The sequence below is a fragment of the Dendronephthya gigantea genome, unplaced genomic scaffold (assembly GCF_004324835.1).
Source record: "Dendronephthya gigantea isolate DGI-Jeju-01 unplaced genomic scaffold, DenGig_1.0 000162F, whole genome shotgun sequence".
Taxonomy (NCBI): Eukaryota; Metazoa; Cnidaria; class Anthozoa; order Malacalcyonacea; family Nephtheidae; genus Dendronephthya; species Dendronephthya gigantea.
The window spans coordinates 42,412-56,705 of NW_021163172.1; the positions used below are offsets into that span (position 1 = coordinate 42,412).

At 37.5% G+C, this 14,294-nt stretch overlaps 3 protein-coding genes across 3 annotated transcripts; all 3 read left to right on the forward strand.

The window, feature by feature from the left end:
* The first annotated feature begins 173 nt into the window (after positions 1–173).
* Positions 174–7,047, forward strand: LOC114537699 (DEP domain-containing mTOR-interacting protein-like). The gene is made up of 9 exons (XM_028558801.1): positions 174–201; positions 323–613; positions 2,378–2,498; positions 3,407–3,591; positions 3,934–4,146; positions 4,901–4,987; positions 5,232–5,302; positions 5,520–5,624; positions 5,697–7,047. The coding sequence occupies exons 2-9, from the start codon at positions 364–366 to the stop codon at positions 5,826–5,828; spliced, it is 1,164 nt and encodes a 387-aa protein (XP_028414602.1). The 5' UTR covers positions 174–201; positions 323–363; the 3' UTR covers positions 5,829–7,047.
* Positions 7,048–7,592: 545 nt separating this feature from the next.
* Positions 7,593–10,794, forward strand: LOC114537708 (NAD-dependent protein deacetylase sirtuin-6-like). Its single transcript, XM_028558807.1, has 7 exons — positions 7,593–7,658; positions 8,258–8,568; positions 8,657–8,806; positions 9,127–9,207; positions 9,514–9,637; positions 10,032–10,218; positions 10,325–10,794. The coding sequence occupies exons 1-7, from the start codon at positions 7,593–7,595 to the stop codon at positions 10,792–10,794; spliced, it is 1,389 nt and encodes a 462-aa protein (XP_028414608.1).
* Positions 10,795–13,026: 2,232 nt separating this feature from the next.
* On the forward strand, positions 13,027–14,238 carry LOC114537705. Its single transcript, XM_028558804.1, has 3 exons — positions 13,027–13,195; positions 13,345–13,446; positions 14,039–14,238. The coding sequence occupies exons 1-3, from the start codon at positions 13,118–13,120 to the stop codon at positions 14,162–14,164; spliced, it is 306 nt and encodes a 101-aa protein (XP_028414605.1). The 5' UTR covers positions 13,027–13,117; the 3' UTR covers positions 14,165–14,238.
* Positions 14,239–14,294: the final 56 nt, after the last annotated feature.

A 14,294-nucleotide genomic window follows, 5' to 3' on the forward strand; every position in this document is an offset into this window, starting at 1 on the left:
GCCATCAATTATAACCGGATAGCTTTTATCAGCTATAACCCTGTCTTCAAGATTATTGTCAAATTAGGAAATCACCTCAAATTACTAATTTTTCGTATTTTATTAGACGAAAAATTTGCGTACCTATTTTTTACAAATGTCGTATTTGTGGCGCCTGTAGATTTTAAGGGGTTCAGAAATCGGGCGTCGCAGGATTTGCGGGTAAGTAACATGCGTAACATATTGACATACGTCCATTTAATACCACGGCTTAATTAATCGCCATTTAATCCACACGCCATGCTAAGGTTTCATGTTTGAAAAGTATCTTGTTTGCAAACAGAATCCGATGCGGGGAGACGGTTGTCGAAGTGCAGACCAGAAATGGCTCAAGTCGCTCAGAATCGTTCGCGGAAAGCCGAGCTAGTTATTGTAAGCGAATATTTGAGACTTCGTTTGCATTGTGGGCAGCCATCGATGATAAAGGACAGACGATACCACGCTCGTTTGTACCAGAAGTGCTTCGTTGGTCGTGAACTCGTCGACTGGCTTGTGGAACATTTGGAAGCGACTAATCGAAATATCGCTGTCCAGTGCATGCGGGCTTTGCAAGATATTGGATTGATACATCATGGTATTGTATATTTCTATGTTTACGGACCTAGAATTTAATTAGACTCTGGCGTATACGAAATGCTCAAATTTGCACGTTGGTACCTCGTCTGCCCTGTACGAGTCGCACGCTCCAGGCAGCTGGGCACAACTTAATGCGAACACGCGAGTTCTCGCCCGAAGGTGTGAGATACTTGTCCGGATCTTGAGTAAGGCTTTCTCTGCGCTAAAAGTAACGTGGAGTAAGGAATAAAGGCTGGTTAGGACGTGTTTATGTTCGCCCGAAGCCGTCTAGTTCACGTTTCTCATGCATGCTAGTTCGCATGTCTATAGTTGAACAACCGTTCTGATACCGATGCAGGCAAGAGTTCTTGCTCTATCGCTGTTTCGGCCTGCCATCGTTTTCAGAATTTCGACTGAGCACAGTTAACTGTGGACCGAGCTTGCAGAGCGCGTTCGTCTTCGGGGAAATTACTTTAGAGTCTTGAAATGCAACTTCCCAGCACGGAAGTTTTACAATATCCGTGTTGTAATGAAAGACAGAAAGTATTCAAGTTTCAATTTAATAATCCCCTAGCATTTGTTCGCCGGAAATTCGCATACGGTAACGTGGCAAATTACGGCAATTCAACTGTAGTTTATCCCGAAACTTCAAACTTTTGTTAACCATTGTTTGTGTCAAAATACACAAGTCGGTTCCGTTGAATGCTTGAAATGATAACCTATGACCCGTCGTAGACAAAACAAGTTTTATCGTATATATATTAATCATATATATCATGCATTTTGTGTGTTTTTTTTGCAATAACTTCAAGCACAATAATGTAAATATTTTTCGTTGGCGACAATGGCTAAGGTTTCAAATATTTGCGTTCGGCTCGACTGCAGTGTCTGTCAAGGATCAGAAGTGTCATGTCGATAATTTCGTCACGAAAGAATTGAGAAATGTATAATTGTTTAAAATATGTGACCCCATGATGGTTTTGTATTTAAATGGTAACTTTGTACGGTTGTAATAAAATTTCGCCACGTTTGTCTCAAGATAGTTGTGCAAAGAATACACAAACATCGCTTGAAGTGACATCTTTATACCTCACTGTGAGAGGTTTTGTAAAAACACCGGAAATATAAGTGAGTAAAATTAGATTCCTGCTTAACTAATGGCGACTTGGAAATTAAGCACTTGGAAATTTTGAAACATAATACACATAATTGCAGGGTTTCGAAGTTCAGCCGGTAGAAAAAACAATAGCTGATATACGATATTGATTTTTTTACAACCTTTTTTTTTATTGTTTAAAATATTTATCGTCAACAAAACCTATTTCCAGCCACGAACACGAGATTGAATTTGCGAATGACGACGTGATACGCATTCCCAAATAGTCGGTCCTTGTTCTTCGAGAATACACTACATACTTGATACTTTATGCGCGAATGCGCCGATTAAGTGTAGATATATCGGGAGAAAACCTATTTGCCTTTGAGCTCCGGAGTACGACATCAAGTTATCATTTGGATATAAGAAATTTTCGATTCAAAGGTGTGGATAAATTTCATTTGGGAAGTAAAAGAAAGCTTGGTATTTCTCTTTCAACGACACATTTCATCACGTGTGGTTGACAAGTTCGAAAATTACCATTAACAAAATGAAATTGATAAATCAAATTAATGCATGAAACCTTTTTCCTTTTTATTCGAGAAGGCAGTATCAGAACTCCCTTCGTCTCTCGCAAAACACTTTGAAAGTTTTCAGTTAATGATTGTTCTTTTGATTATACTCTAGTATGCGACGATCATCAATTTAAGGATCAGATGCTGTTCTACAGATTTCGTCGGGATGATGGTAGTGGTGGTTTTGATAAGGAAACAGAATTTGTATTCCAAGCCGTCGACCTTTATAACAGGTTTTTAGAATTTCGAGTTGTTTTAAGTAAACGTAGCATATTACAGCCGATGCATGAAATCAGTCAACTGTTTTTATTTTATTTTACTTTTCTATTTTACTTATGTATGATTAATACCGTTAAAGTCATCCTCAATGTTCTCACTGCATAACATCTGTGACCAGCTCTCCTTCATCTCTTCTTATTACGTGTTCATATCATCTCAACCTTGCTTCCTCATCTTCTCTGCAACGTCTACCACCTCACATCTTCTTCTGATCTCTTCATTCCATAATATCTCTGACCAACTCTCCTTCATCTCTTCTTATTACGTGACCATATCATCTCAACCTTGCTTCCTCATCTTCTCTGCAATGTCTACCACCTCACATCTTCTTCTGATCTCTTCATTCCATATATAATATCTCTGACCAGCTCTCCTTCATCATCTCTTCTTATTACATGACCATATCATCTCAACCTTGCTTCCCTCATCTTCTCTGCAATGTCTACCACCTCACATCTTGTTCTGATCTCTTCATTCCATAATATCTCTGACCATCTCTCCTTCATCTCTTCATATTACATGTCCATATCATCTCAATCTTGCCTCCCTCATTTTCTCTGCAATGTCTACCATCTCACATCTTCTGATCTCTTCATTTCATAATATCTCTGACCAGTTCTCCCTCATCTCTTCTTATTACGTGTCCATATCATCTCAACCTTGCTTCCTCATATTCTCTGCAATGTCTACCACCTCACATCTTCTTCAGATCTCTTCATTTCATAATATCTCTGACCAACTCTCCTTCATCTCTTCTTATTACGTGTCCATATCATCTCAACCTTGCTTCCCTCATCTTCTCTGCGATGTCTACCACATTGCATCTGTATAATCAAAATCTCATTTCGTTCTTTTTCTAAAGAATTTTAGCAGATCAAAAGAAATTCGTGGTCTTGCAAGATATTCAATATAACGGCCAAGTATTCAAAACTTGTTTTTTCGCTCGTCGCTTCATTGATTGGCTGGTTTTGAATGGCGAGACTCATTCACGTGACGAAGGAGTTGAAATCGGAAAAGCTTTTCTACAGACCGGAGTTATAAAACAATGTAAGTGATAGTTGTCACAGCTCTAGATAGCTTTATAGCTTTACTAAAACTGTTCTAAACTGTTCTTCTTGGAGGTCCAGTAAGGTTCATCTCTTATTGATACAGTGTAACTACAGGAGGAAACCTAAACTAAACTAACTTTGTTTACACTGGATAGCTCTATCAGTTCTAAACTGTTCTTCCTAGAGATCCAGTAAGGATCATCTCTTATTCATCCAGTGTTACTACAGAAGGAAACCTAAACTAAACTAACCTTATTTATACTGGATATAGCTCTATCAGTTTTGAACTGTTCTTCTCAGTTCTTAATGAAACCTAATATAATTTAAAACTAAATTGCAGTGTCCCCCAGCATCGCTTTTCAAGATGATAGCCTTTACTACCAGTTTCGAATTGAAGATATGAAGACATCAAAGCTGATGAATGTTGTGAACCTGAGCGAACTAGATAAAAACAAGCAAATCACGACCTCTACAAAAAAGGATGGAACACCGATCAAAAATATCGTGCATTTCTTTGATGACATGGCCAAACTTCAGGTCAACAAGTCAAAAGGTTTGTGTTTTTGTCTTCAGAGTTGCCTATTATATGGATTATGGTATCCGTAATATCAACTTGTTATTTGCAAATGAGAACCTGTGTAGATGTGCACGAAATATTGTGCTGACAAAGAAAGTATTGATATTTGACGGACATGTTCAGGACTTTAGAATTTCCAAGAAAGGTTCAATATTTCTAGTACAACACTTCAAAAGTTCTTTGTCTTTTGTGTTTTACAGTCTGACCTCCCGTGAGGCTGGTTACAGTTGCTTTGGTTTTGCGGTAGAGTTATATCTTTAATATCTAAGACAATAGAATATTCTTTTCGACTAATGTGACAAAAAGAGGTTGAACAGTAGTCGGGAATCCGAATGCAGAATACAGGCTGTAGTTAAAAAGGTCCTATACTTCAAGAAGGTTGCACAGGTCATTAACAAGTTAAATAAAGCGAACGGTATACACGCTGACACAAAGTAATTGATAGGGAAGTCGAGTACTGTTTCTTTCTACATGCATCTCATCAGTTTGGATCAGTTTTATAATGTTTTTAAAGACAAGTCTATCAATCTAGTTATTCTAGTATCCTCTAATGTCATTAACATTGTCACGCGATTGTTTCACGAAATTCATCACGCACGTCATTTCCAGTGCAATATCTATGCTAATATCAATGCATGTCTAGATATATTCATTTTCCATATTAAGCTGTCTCTGTAACTGATCAGTATAGTTTATGATCGTGTCTTCAAAACTGTCAAACTTGTTTCAGAACTAAACAGACGGCGCCATTCAAGCTTCGACACGCCTCCAAATACTCCTCCAAACATGGAAGACGTTCAAATTTCGCCCAGACCAGGTAAAGATTGAATGTATCTCGTATAGTAAATAGCGAATGCCTAATCTCTGAAAAATTGTACGCACGAGTCAATGCTTCAACACAGCCTTCATGAAACCTTGTATGTATACTTTAATCATATACCAGTCATGTTCCGTTGCAAGTGATTGAATGTATCCCTGAAGAAACTATATCGTACCACTGTATTTATTATAACGGCAGATACCTTGAAGTTATATGACCGATTAATTTCAATTGATTTCAGTCGTACTGAGAGATGTGACCGTTGAAGAGTTAGAAGACAGAAGAAACCCGTATGTCATGACAAAAATATCTGTAAGTTTGGGCCAATTTAAGACGCCGAATTTCACAAGCCGAGCTTGCCTGAAATATGCAAATAAAAACTTCGCGAGATTTCGACCGGCCGCCCTCCATCAGGAGTTTAAAGCTTTCACCATACCATATTTCGACGAGACATCATGAAGTTCTCGTGTTTGTTTAAAGACCGTTATTCACTCGAATTCACTCGCTATTTCTGTTCAAAATCATCTAGATTTTGCGGGATGCTGTTGGATATGGATTCGTCGTTCGCGGTAGTATGCCTGTCTACGTTCAAACTGTCGATCCTGACGGCCCGGCAGCTGCCGCAGGCGTGAAGGTCTGTGTAATCATAAATATCCCAAACAGTCAAATGCATTCAATCTGTAATTATCATGATGTTCTTCCACAGGTAAGGCAGTATATTCACTCTGTGAACGGAAAGTATGTGTTAAGATGGACGCATCGCGAGGTTGCGGACGTAATCCTGAACTCGCCAAACGTCGTTGAACTGGTGGTCATGAACCATTTCAGGGGTTCCTAGAGAGATCGTCTCCGCTTGCGTAAAACACTGAAGTTTCGGACTAAATCAAATCCATTCAGGTTTTTTGGGGGGGTCTTTAGTCGATTTGTCCATCGGAAAGCCTTTGATGGTGAGTTCAGAAATGGTTCATAGTGTTGCAGTATGATTGTGTAAATATATGGTTGGTATTCGGTCTGTGACCTCCAGCGACGAGAATCTAGGATCATTGGTGTTGATGATTCTTTTCTCAGAAGTTAAAAAAGATATGCCCGCTTGGGCAAAATTGGTTTTGAGCTTTTTTAACGCTATCTCCCTCTTCCCTGTAAAGGTGGAGGGGATAGTTCATCCTACAGGGGCCTCTTGCATGTGGGAACAACTTCACAAATGCTGCTTACTTACAGCTATAAACTGTGATCGAGCGAAGACGATTGGACTCGACCAGCTTAGATAAATCATACAGCTAAGCTTGGTCTATATTGGACAACATTTTAAAAGTAAACTCCGTCTTCCGTACAGTTAAAACTCATGAGAGGTTTAACCGTTTAACTCATTTTAAGATGTGATGTTGGCCATAGTTCTTGTCTCGATCAAAATTTTGTTTACAGCTGGAATCCTACATTACCATTGTCATCAGTGGACAATACAGGAAAATAGTTTGGATACATAATATTGAGAATATACAACACTAGCGTTTTATACTGCATTTTATAAAGGTTCAGGTATAAATTTTATAATGAGATATACTTTTTAATCACCGTTTGATTTGAGCTTAAAGTTTTAGTCACGAATTGTAGAAATTGTGTCAAGGTATGTATATAGTTTATGCAGTCAGATTTTACATTGATTAATACAATTAATTGCCAGGGGCCAGTTGTATGAAAGGCTAGTTAACTTTCAACTGTACTTACTGTAGTTAAGGACAGAATTGGCCAATAAAAGTCGTGTATTTCTAAGAGTTAACCATGCAAAATGTAGTTAACTAGGTTAAAATGTGGAGCTAACTGGGATTTAACCATGCAAAAAAGAGTTTTATACAACCGGCCCCTGATATTTACCTCTGTTACCCAGCAATGAAAATGTAAATACTATGCTGGAAAAAATGCGCACATACAATTAAATTATTCAGTATATATTTTAAATTTTTACGGTAGTAATTTTGTAAATATAAAAATATCGCTACGATGTAACTGTTTAACTACTTTTCGAACTTTCATATTTTTTTATGCAAAAATAAAAATATAGTCACAACGATCAAATGGATTGCTAGTTATAATCTTAGTGAATTTATTCTTATTTTATCTTCAACTCTTCCTGGATTTCCGCGGCAAACGACGCGAAAATTGAGTGAGAAACTGTTTATTTTTTAACAGGGACCTTGCAAGGAGCGGCTCCCTTGCAAGGAGCGGCTTCGCAATCTGCATAGGCTGCCCAAGACAATTGGAAGTTCGTTTGTTCATGATTTGAAAGCATTGTAAAATGAGTTGATGAAAATTGAATTGAGCGAGCTATCATTCGATTGGCGAATCTTATTTTGCAAGCAAGCTAGCTAAACTGTTTTTCGAAAGTAAAGCACGCAAACATTTTATACTTTGGTTAAATTTTTCCAGAAAGAAAACTACCAAAGATTAAAGGGAAGAAAGGGAAGTTCATACCAAATTAGTGATTTTCCTTGAAAGCAGGAATTTGGACTGATATACAACTTCCTTTGTTTGATACTTAAGGGAAATTTAGGAACCTCAGATATATCGCCAAGGAATTTTCCAAGCGAAGTTTCTGAATTTCAAAATGGCCGTCGACTATGCGTCTGGTTTGTCTGATTATCCACATAAAGGAAAGTGTGGAGCGCCAGAGGTTTGTTGTTTTTCCTTGTTTCTTTGTAGATACAGTCTCTCGTTCAGCCAAGTTCTTTGTGATTTGTTTTTGTGTTGTACTGTGTGCAAAATCATTTCATTTCTTTCAATTTCGATATGAAAAGCGGCGTGCACTTTTTAAAGCATCTTGTGGACAATGCATTTATCACCTGCGATCTGACCAAAAAATACAAAAAAATTCTGTGTATTTTTGGCAGTTGATAAACTGATTATCACGTTATTAAATAAATTAGTTATGTCTTCAAATGCTGCTTTTTTTATTATCAAATTTGAATCGTTTTTGATGATGCACAACTTTGAAAGTTTTTATGCGAGGAATATAATTTTGTGTTTGGGGGGAAATGTAGTGGCTATATATCCATTATTTTAAAAGGTTAACTGCTTTAAGATGAAGGGGAAAGTCACCTGCCTTTGCAGCTTGCGATAGATTGCTACATTAACCCACTGAGTTACAGTGTTCCTTAAATGACTTTTTTATTCAGCTTTATCTGAAATAAGTCAGTGTCTCACATCAGGAAAGAGCTTGAAGAGTGCTGCTTCTTTAAGAATAAACAAAACCTAAATATCAAAATTTATTAGCTTTTTGACTCAGAAGAGGAACTCGAGAGAAAAATAGTTGAATTAACAAAGTTAATCAAGGAATCGAAACACACAGTATTTCACACGGGAGCCGGGATAAGCACTTCCTGTGGGATACCAGACTTCCGTGGTCCAAAGGGCGTCTGGACCTTGGAGGCTAAAGGAGAAAAACCGACGTTTGATGTGACCTTCAAGAGTGCAGAGCCAAGTTTGACACATATGGCAATTGTAGAGCTTGAGAGGGAAGGCTACCTGAAGTTTGTTGTTAGTCAGAATGTTGATGGCCTGCATTTGAAATCAGGTTTTCCCAGGTATGAAATTGTACCTTAACTGTCCTTTATTTACATATCTTGTGCCTAGCAGTTAGAGAAATGATATTTATAATTGTTTTCATTTCAGGTCAAAGCTGGCAGAACTGCACGGAAACATGTTTGTAGAACAATGTGATAATTGTGGAAGGCAATATCTGTTTGGGGATCCTGTCAAGACTCTTGGTTTAAAACGAACTGGGAATTTTTGTTTGAAGGGTGGAAAGAGAGGAAAATGCAGGTGAGATTTTGGACTGATTATATAAGTGAACTGATTACATAACATGAAGGTTTAAATACTTTTTCAACTTTTTAAATACTTTTCCCCATAATCAGTCATCTATTTGCAACGTAATATATTCCAATTTGTTTTGATTTTTTGTTTTCTATTGGCCCATTTTTATCACATGTTTTGCCCCCATACAAAACATGTGTTCTCCGCTATTTATTTTCATACTAATTCTCCTGACGAAGGCCCTCGGGTCGAAACGTCGAGAAGTGTTGTTATACCACATTTGATACTTTTCCAACTGATGATTGTTGGTAATATTTCGCATTCAGGGGTAAACTTCGTGACACAATATTAGACTGGGAGGACTCTCTTCCAAATGATGATCTGGCTGCATCTGAACATCATTCAAGGTGAAATTTTTGTGATGACCATCCAGTCATGACCATATCATCCAGTGAAATATTATTGTACAGTACACGTTTCTTATTACCAATGATAATAAAAATAATGAATAGTAATAGCTACAATTTATAGTGCATGTGTTCCATGTTGTATGTGTTCACCTGATACACATTATGTTCCCCTTTATACCCAGTATGTCCGTTCTTATATACCCTCCTAAGTCCTAACACACTGACTTGTTCCTATAAACTCCCTCTTGTATACACCATCCTACACATTTACTCCATCTGATCCATGACCTTCCTCCCATTTAGACAAGCAGATTTATCCGTGTGTCTTGGCACTTCATTGCAAATCAACCCGAGCGGTAATCTTCCGGCTCAAACCGTGAAACATGGCGGGAAACTGGTCATCATTAACTTGCAAAAAACTAAACACGTACGTCAATTTTGGTTGAAACATTATTGCATATCACTTCTTATAACAACCAGAATATTTGGGTACTTTTACGAAAATAACATTGCAAGTTCGCATGTGGATCTTTAGACTTAAACTAAACTAAATATTTCAAACACAATTGCTGAATTGCAAAAGCCCGTCTACAAGTTCTTCTGGGATTTTAAATGCGTTTTCATCTTTTGATGGATGTGAACGTGTGGATAAGTTACACGGACGTTTAGTTCTGTTTAGTTTACGCTTACAACTACTGATCAGAAAGCGGCTATTCGCTCTTTTGCATCCAACAAGTGGAGATGCAAACTCTTGATGATAAATATATGTGAAAGCTTCACCTAACAGGATTGACATAAACAATTTCTTTCGCATTTTATAGGACAAAAAAGCGTGCTTGGTTATCCACGGTTACGTGGACAAGGTTATGGAAGGTGTAGCAAGACATTTAAACATGATAATTCCACAGTTTGTCCCGATTTCGCCGTTCAAAGACACGGGCGCACCTCCCGTGTTGCAAGCCCCTGTCAAATACGACACAAAACACTGGTTATTGAAAAAAGAGGGCGGTCTTCTCAGAAAGGATACTAAAAAGTTTTCGAGAATTGAATACTTTTGAATCGGGCGAATCTAAAAGAACACCCGATTGGCAAAAAAAATCGAGTGAAAATAAAGGGTGTGAATGTGGAGAGGAAAAATCTGGTGTCACTCCAGTTAAACGCGATCAATCTGAACTGAACTTCGAAGATCAACTGGATGTTAGTTCTTCTTGCGATTCTAGTTTCATTGAAAGAAGTTGGGACCAGGGTAGTGCTGATATAGTTGGGAAAAAGGAATTAAAGGGTGATTGTGGAAGATCAGATTTGACCTCGAGTGAGAGTGGTCAAGATGAAGAAGCGAGGTCAAAAAATACATCTGATCTCCGAAACACGGAGAATGCCTGCAGCTCTGGTTTAGATTGTATCCAATCAGGGGATTCTGCTACGAATCTGGAGCACGAACAATCGAATATCAACGAGAGTTTGATAGTAAAGAACGAGGATCCAAGATCATCTTTGCTTGATCCGAGTGCAACACATTTTCCCTCAAAACATCTCGAAGTTCCACTGAAGAAAGCGAAGTATAACCAGGATGCAGGTGTTTAAACGCTTACGCATGCCCAGACAATGTACATATATTCATACGACAAAGCTATTGTATTGTAAAACGCGTCTGATCTCGCCGCCTGAAATTGCGCAAAGTAATATTTACACAGGCGCCGTCCTTGTATATGATAATTCGCATATTTTACCTTCGCATTAAACATTTTATTCTAAATTATCTTTTAAAGAAATGATATTGTCTATAACTGCGTATTTTTTTAACCGATTAAGACTGATAATTATTGTGAGCTTTTTGAATTTCAAAGTAATGTTTAGGTTTTTACCATATCGCTCCCAGTTCACAGTATAAAACTATGTTCAGAGCTGAAGAGATGTATATCTTGAAGCCGTGCGTTTTTAGCAACGCCGTGACGTGGTATTTTCCTTCGTTTTGACTCTCCGAAAGTTTATTATTTTTTTCGGCTTGATTCTTGTAAGTTTGGTTGCCACATCCAGTGCATAAAAAGATCAGTGTGCCTGTTCTGCATCGAACATGCATGTACCACGACTTAGACCTGTAGTTTTCAAATAATATTCTCGCCTCAATTTTGGCGGGTTTTACAACAAAAACGCAACTTTCGGTCAATTAATCATATGATTTACGGTAACAACGACCAAACTGTCCTTTTGTATATGAGTACAGACAAATTACTGGTATTTTAGAGTGTTTCAAGAACTCTGCATTCAAGTATATTGTTGTTTACATCTGCCTAACACGGGAAACGCAGCTTCGCCGCTATATTCTTAACGAAATACCTTATTTCAATTCAAAATATGACCGGTCTGGCCATTTTGGCCGCTTAAGCGCCCTATGAACGCATGCATGAGCCTATATTCGTGTCGTTTGCAAATACTCGTGAAAATCTGTGAGAATTTATGTCGTTTTTCTTATTTTCCCATCAATAATTAGACTTGTACAGACTACAGGCGTTTTTAAAAATCTACTAACGAGACCATAATGAAGATTCTATAGTGAAATAAAACATTTGAAATGCTTCAGATTGTCTGCTTTTGGTTCCCGAGATTTTCGTTTTGAAATCAATAGGAAATCTCCATGCAACCTGACGTTTTAAAAAGAATTTCACTTTTAGAATATAATGAAATAGTTGAATGCGTTTATTCAAAATGTTTACCCAGTTTAAACTGTTGATTATTCATTAGGAAATTTTAATTAAAAAAACCGCTTGTTTAAATACGTTTCGCAAACAAATTTGTATTTAATAAATGACGTAATGCTTGTAGTTGAACGTGAAAGGTACTTTTCCTGCGTTATTTTTTTACCAAGATTTCTTAAACACGAAAAGCTCTAGTATCGACATCTCAATACAGACATCTCTCTAATACAGATAACTCCTCAATACAGACATCTCTTTAATACAGACATTTCTCTAATACAGACAACTCCATACAAGCATCTCTCTAATACAGACATCTCTCTAATACAGACATCTCTCTAATACAGACACCTCCATACAAGCATCTCTAGAATTTAGGCACCTTTCTAATACAGACAATTCTCTAATACAGACATCTCTCTAATACAGACATCTCTCTAATGCAGACAACTCCATACAAGCATCTCTAGAATTTAGGCACCTTTCTAATACAGACATCTCTCTAATACAGACATGCATCTCTCTAATACAGACATCTCTCTAGTACAGACATCTCTCTAACACAGACATCTCTTTAATACAAACATCTCTCTAATACAAACATCTCTCTAATACAGACATCTCTCTAATAGAGACATCTCTCTAATACAGACATCTTTCTAATACAGACATCTTTCTAATACAGACCTCTCTCTAATACAGACCTCTCTCTAATACAGACACCTCTCTAATACAGACACCTCTCTAATACAGACATATCTCTAATACAGACACCTCTCTAATACAGACCTCTCTCTAATACAGACACCTCTCTAATACAGACACCTCTCTAGTACAGACATCTCTCTAATACAGACAATCCTCCTTATACAATCGCTTCTAATACAGACGCCTCAGACCAGCACCTCTTTAATCATTGCACTAAGAGAGGTGCTCTTGGGCCGCTGTGCAAATTTTAATATAAGTAACAAATGCCCAGCGCAAACTTCTGAGCGAAGTTTATTTTCATAGCGGTATTAAACATTGAGTTTTTTACTTGCTGTTAATTCTGTTGAACAAATGTTAAATTAGCTCGAGGGAGATTCATTTACTCAGGGGTTATGTGAATCCTACTATAATAAGTACCGTTTCGTTGAGAACAGTCTAATTTTGCTTACCTTTTCGTGTGCATATAACGTCATATTGAAAGCGTGTGGATTTTAGTCAGAAAAATGAAGACATTTATCTTCGTGCTCGTTCTGTTTGCTTTGGCTTTCGCCGATGAAGAAAAGAGATTTTTGTTGGACGATGTATGTACTTTTCGTTGATTTGGAATAGAATGATGTAGAATGAATCTATTTGCATGTCCGAGACGTTATAGCCTCAATTTAGATTGATTTGATGTAAGGTTATTAACGTTTAAACATATTAATCTTGCAATTCCTTTAACTCATTTTAGAAATGTAACGATGATAGCGACTGTCCTGGCCAATGCTGCCTAGAACGTTATTGGATAGGAAAGAAGTGCCATGATTATATCTCGGAAGGAAGTCGATGCTATGTACGTGTATTATCATTTTGCTATTTGCTGAAAATTCTATCCCCTGCCCTCATAAAGACGCGGCAATATAGTTTTGATTGCTGGATAACAAAGATTGACGGAACGTCGAATAAAGGTTTCGGAATATTTCCGCAAGTGATGTGTGGTAAAGCATTCATGAATCTTTTTCGTGTTTAAAAAGTTAAAAGTCGATTTCTCCTCTAAGTTGAAAATGGCATGAAGCTGAGAAGCTGAGGGTGGCATTTTGGTGGTTTGGGATGAGATTCAGTGCAAAACACTGTTTAATTAACTGAGAACAACTTGAGCATTTCAACCGCGTGGGACACACAATCATCGCAGATTCTTTCTCCCTCCTACAATGTGTTTTGCTGTGCTTTTAAGCGCTAGCCAAACGGAATGAATGAATCTTTCCCCTTGAAAATCACACTTGCACCGTAGCAATGAAATATTTGACTCGAATCACTTTTTTCCAGGAGTAATATATATGCAATAATAAGCGTGTAATCATTCAGAAATATTAAATATGGATTGGTTATTCTTTAACTAGGGTATGCATGTCTTACTGTAATAACTCCTTATGTTTTTTATACAGCATAGTTCTCTCGGCTGTGGATGCGAGCCAGGAACCTCTTGCCAATACGTATCAGGTGGCGGAGTTTTGGGTCTCCCTTCTTACAGATGTGTTTCTGATGGAGGCGAAGGATCTGGGTCGTTGTAAAACAAACGTCATTGCATAAACATGTAAAGTTTGTGAAGAATAATTAGCTAATAATTAAACGTAAAGAAAAACAACGCTGTCTGTTTGTGTATTGTTTGCCGATGCATTCAACTGATTCAAGCCATCTCAA

What these genes read in the sequence shown, in the direction of transcription:
- LOC114537708 (XM_028558807.1), top strand. Translation starts at nt 7,593, where the DNA reads ATGGCCGTCGACTATGCGTCTGGTTTGTCTGATTATCCACATAAAGGA. An exon ending in TTGAAATCAGGTTTTCCCAG is followed by an intron (nt 8,569 to 8,656) that starts GTATGAAATTGT and finishes TTTTCATTTCAG; the next exon opens with GTCAAAGCTGGCAGAACTGC. An exon ending in GTTATTGAAAAAAGAGGGCG is followed by an intron (nt 10,219 to 10,324) that starts GTCTTCTCAGAA and finishes GTGAAAATAAAG; the next exon opens with GGTGTGAATGTGGAGAGGAA.
- LOC114537705 (XM_028558804.1), top strand. Translation starts at nt 13,118, where the DNA reads ATGAAGACATTTATCTTCGTGCTCGTTCTGTTTGCTTTGGCTTTCGCC. An exon ending in AGAGATTTTTGTTGGACGAT is followed by an intron (nt 13,196 to 13,344) that starts GTATGTACTTTT and finishes AACTCATTTTAG; the next exon opens with AAATGTAACGATGATAGCGA. An exon ending in CGGAAGGAAGTCGATGCTAT is followed by an intron (nt 13,447 to 14,038) that starts GTACGTGTATTA and finishes TTTTTTATACAG; the next exon opens with CATAGTTCTCTCGGCTGTGG.
- LOC114537699 (XM_028558801.1), top strand. Translation starts at nt 364, where the DNA reads ATGGCTCAAGTCGCTCAGAATCGTTCGCGGAAAGCCGAGCTAGTTATT. An exon ending in GCCGTCGACCTTTATAACAG is followed by an intron (nt 2,499 to 3,406) that starts GTTTTTAGAATT and finishes CTTTTTCTAAAG; the next exon opens with AATTTTAGCAGATCAAAAGA. An exon ending in TCAAATTTCGCCCAGACCAG is followed by an intron (nt 4,988 to 5,231) that starts GTAAAGATTGAA and finishes AATTGATTTCAG; the next exon opens with TCGTACTGAGAGATGTGACC.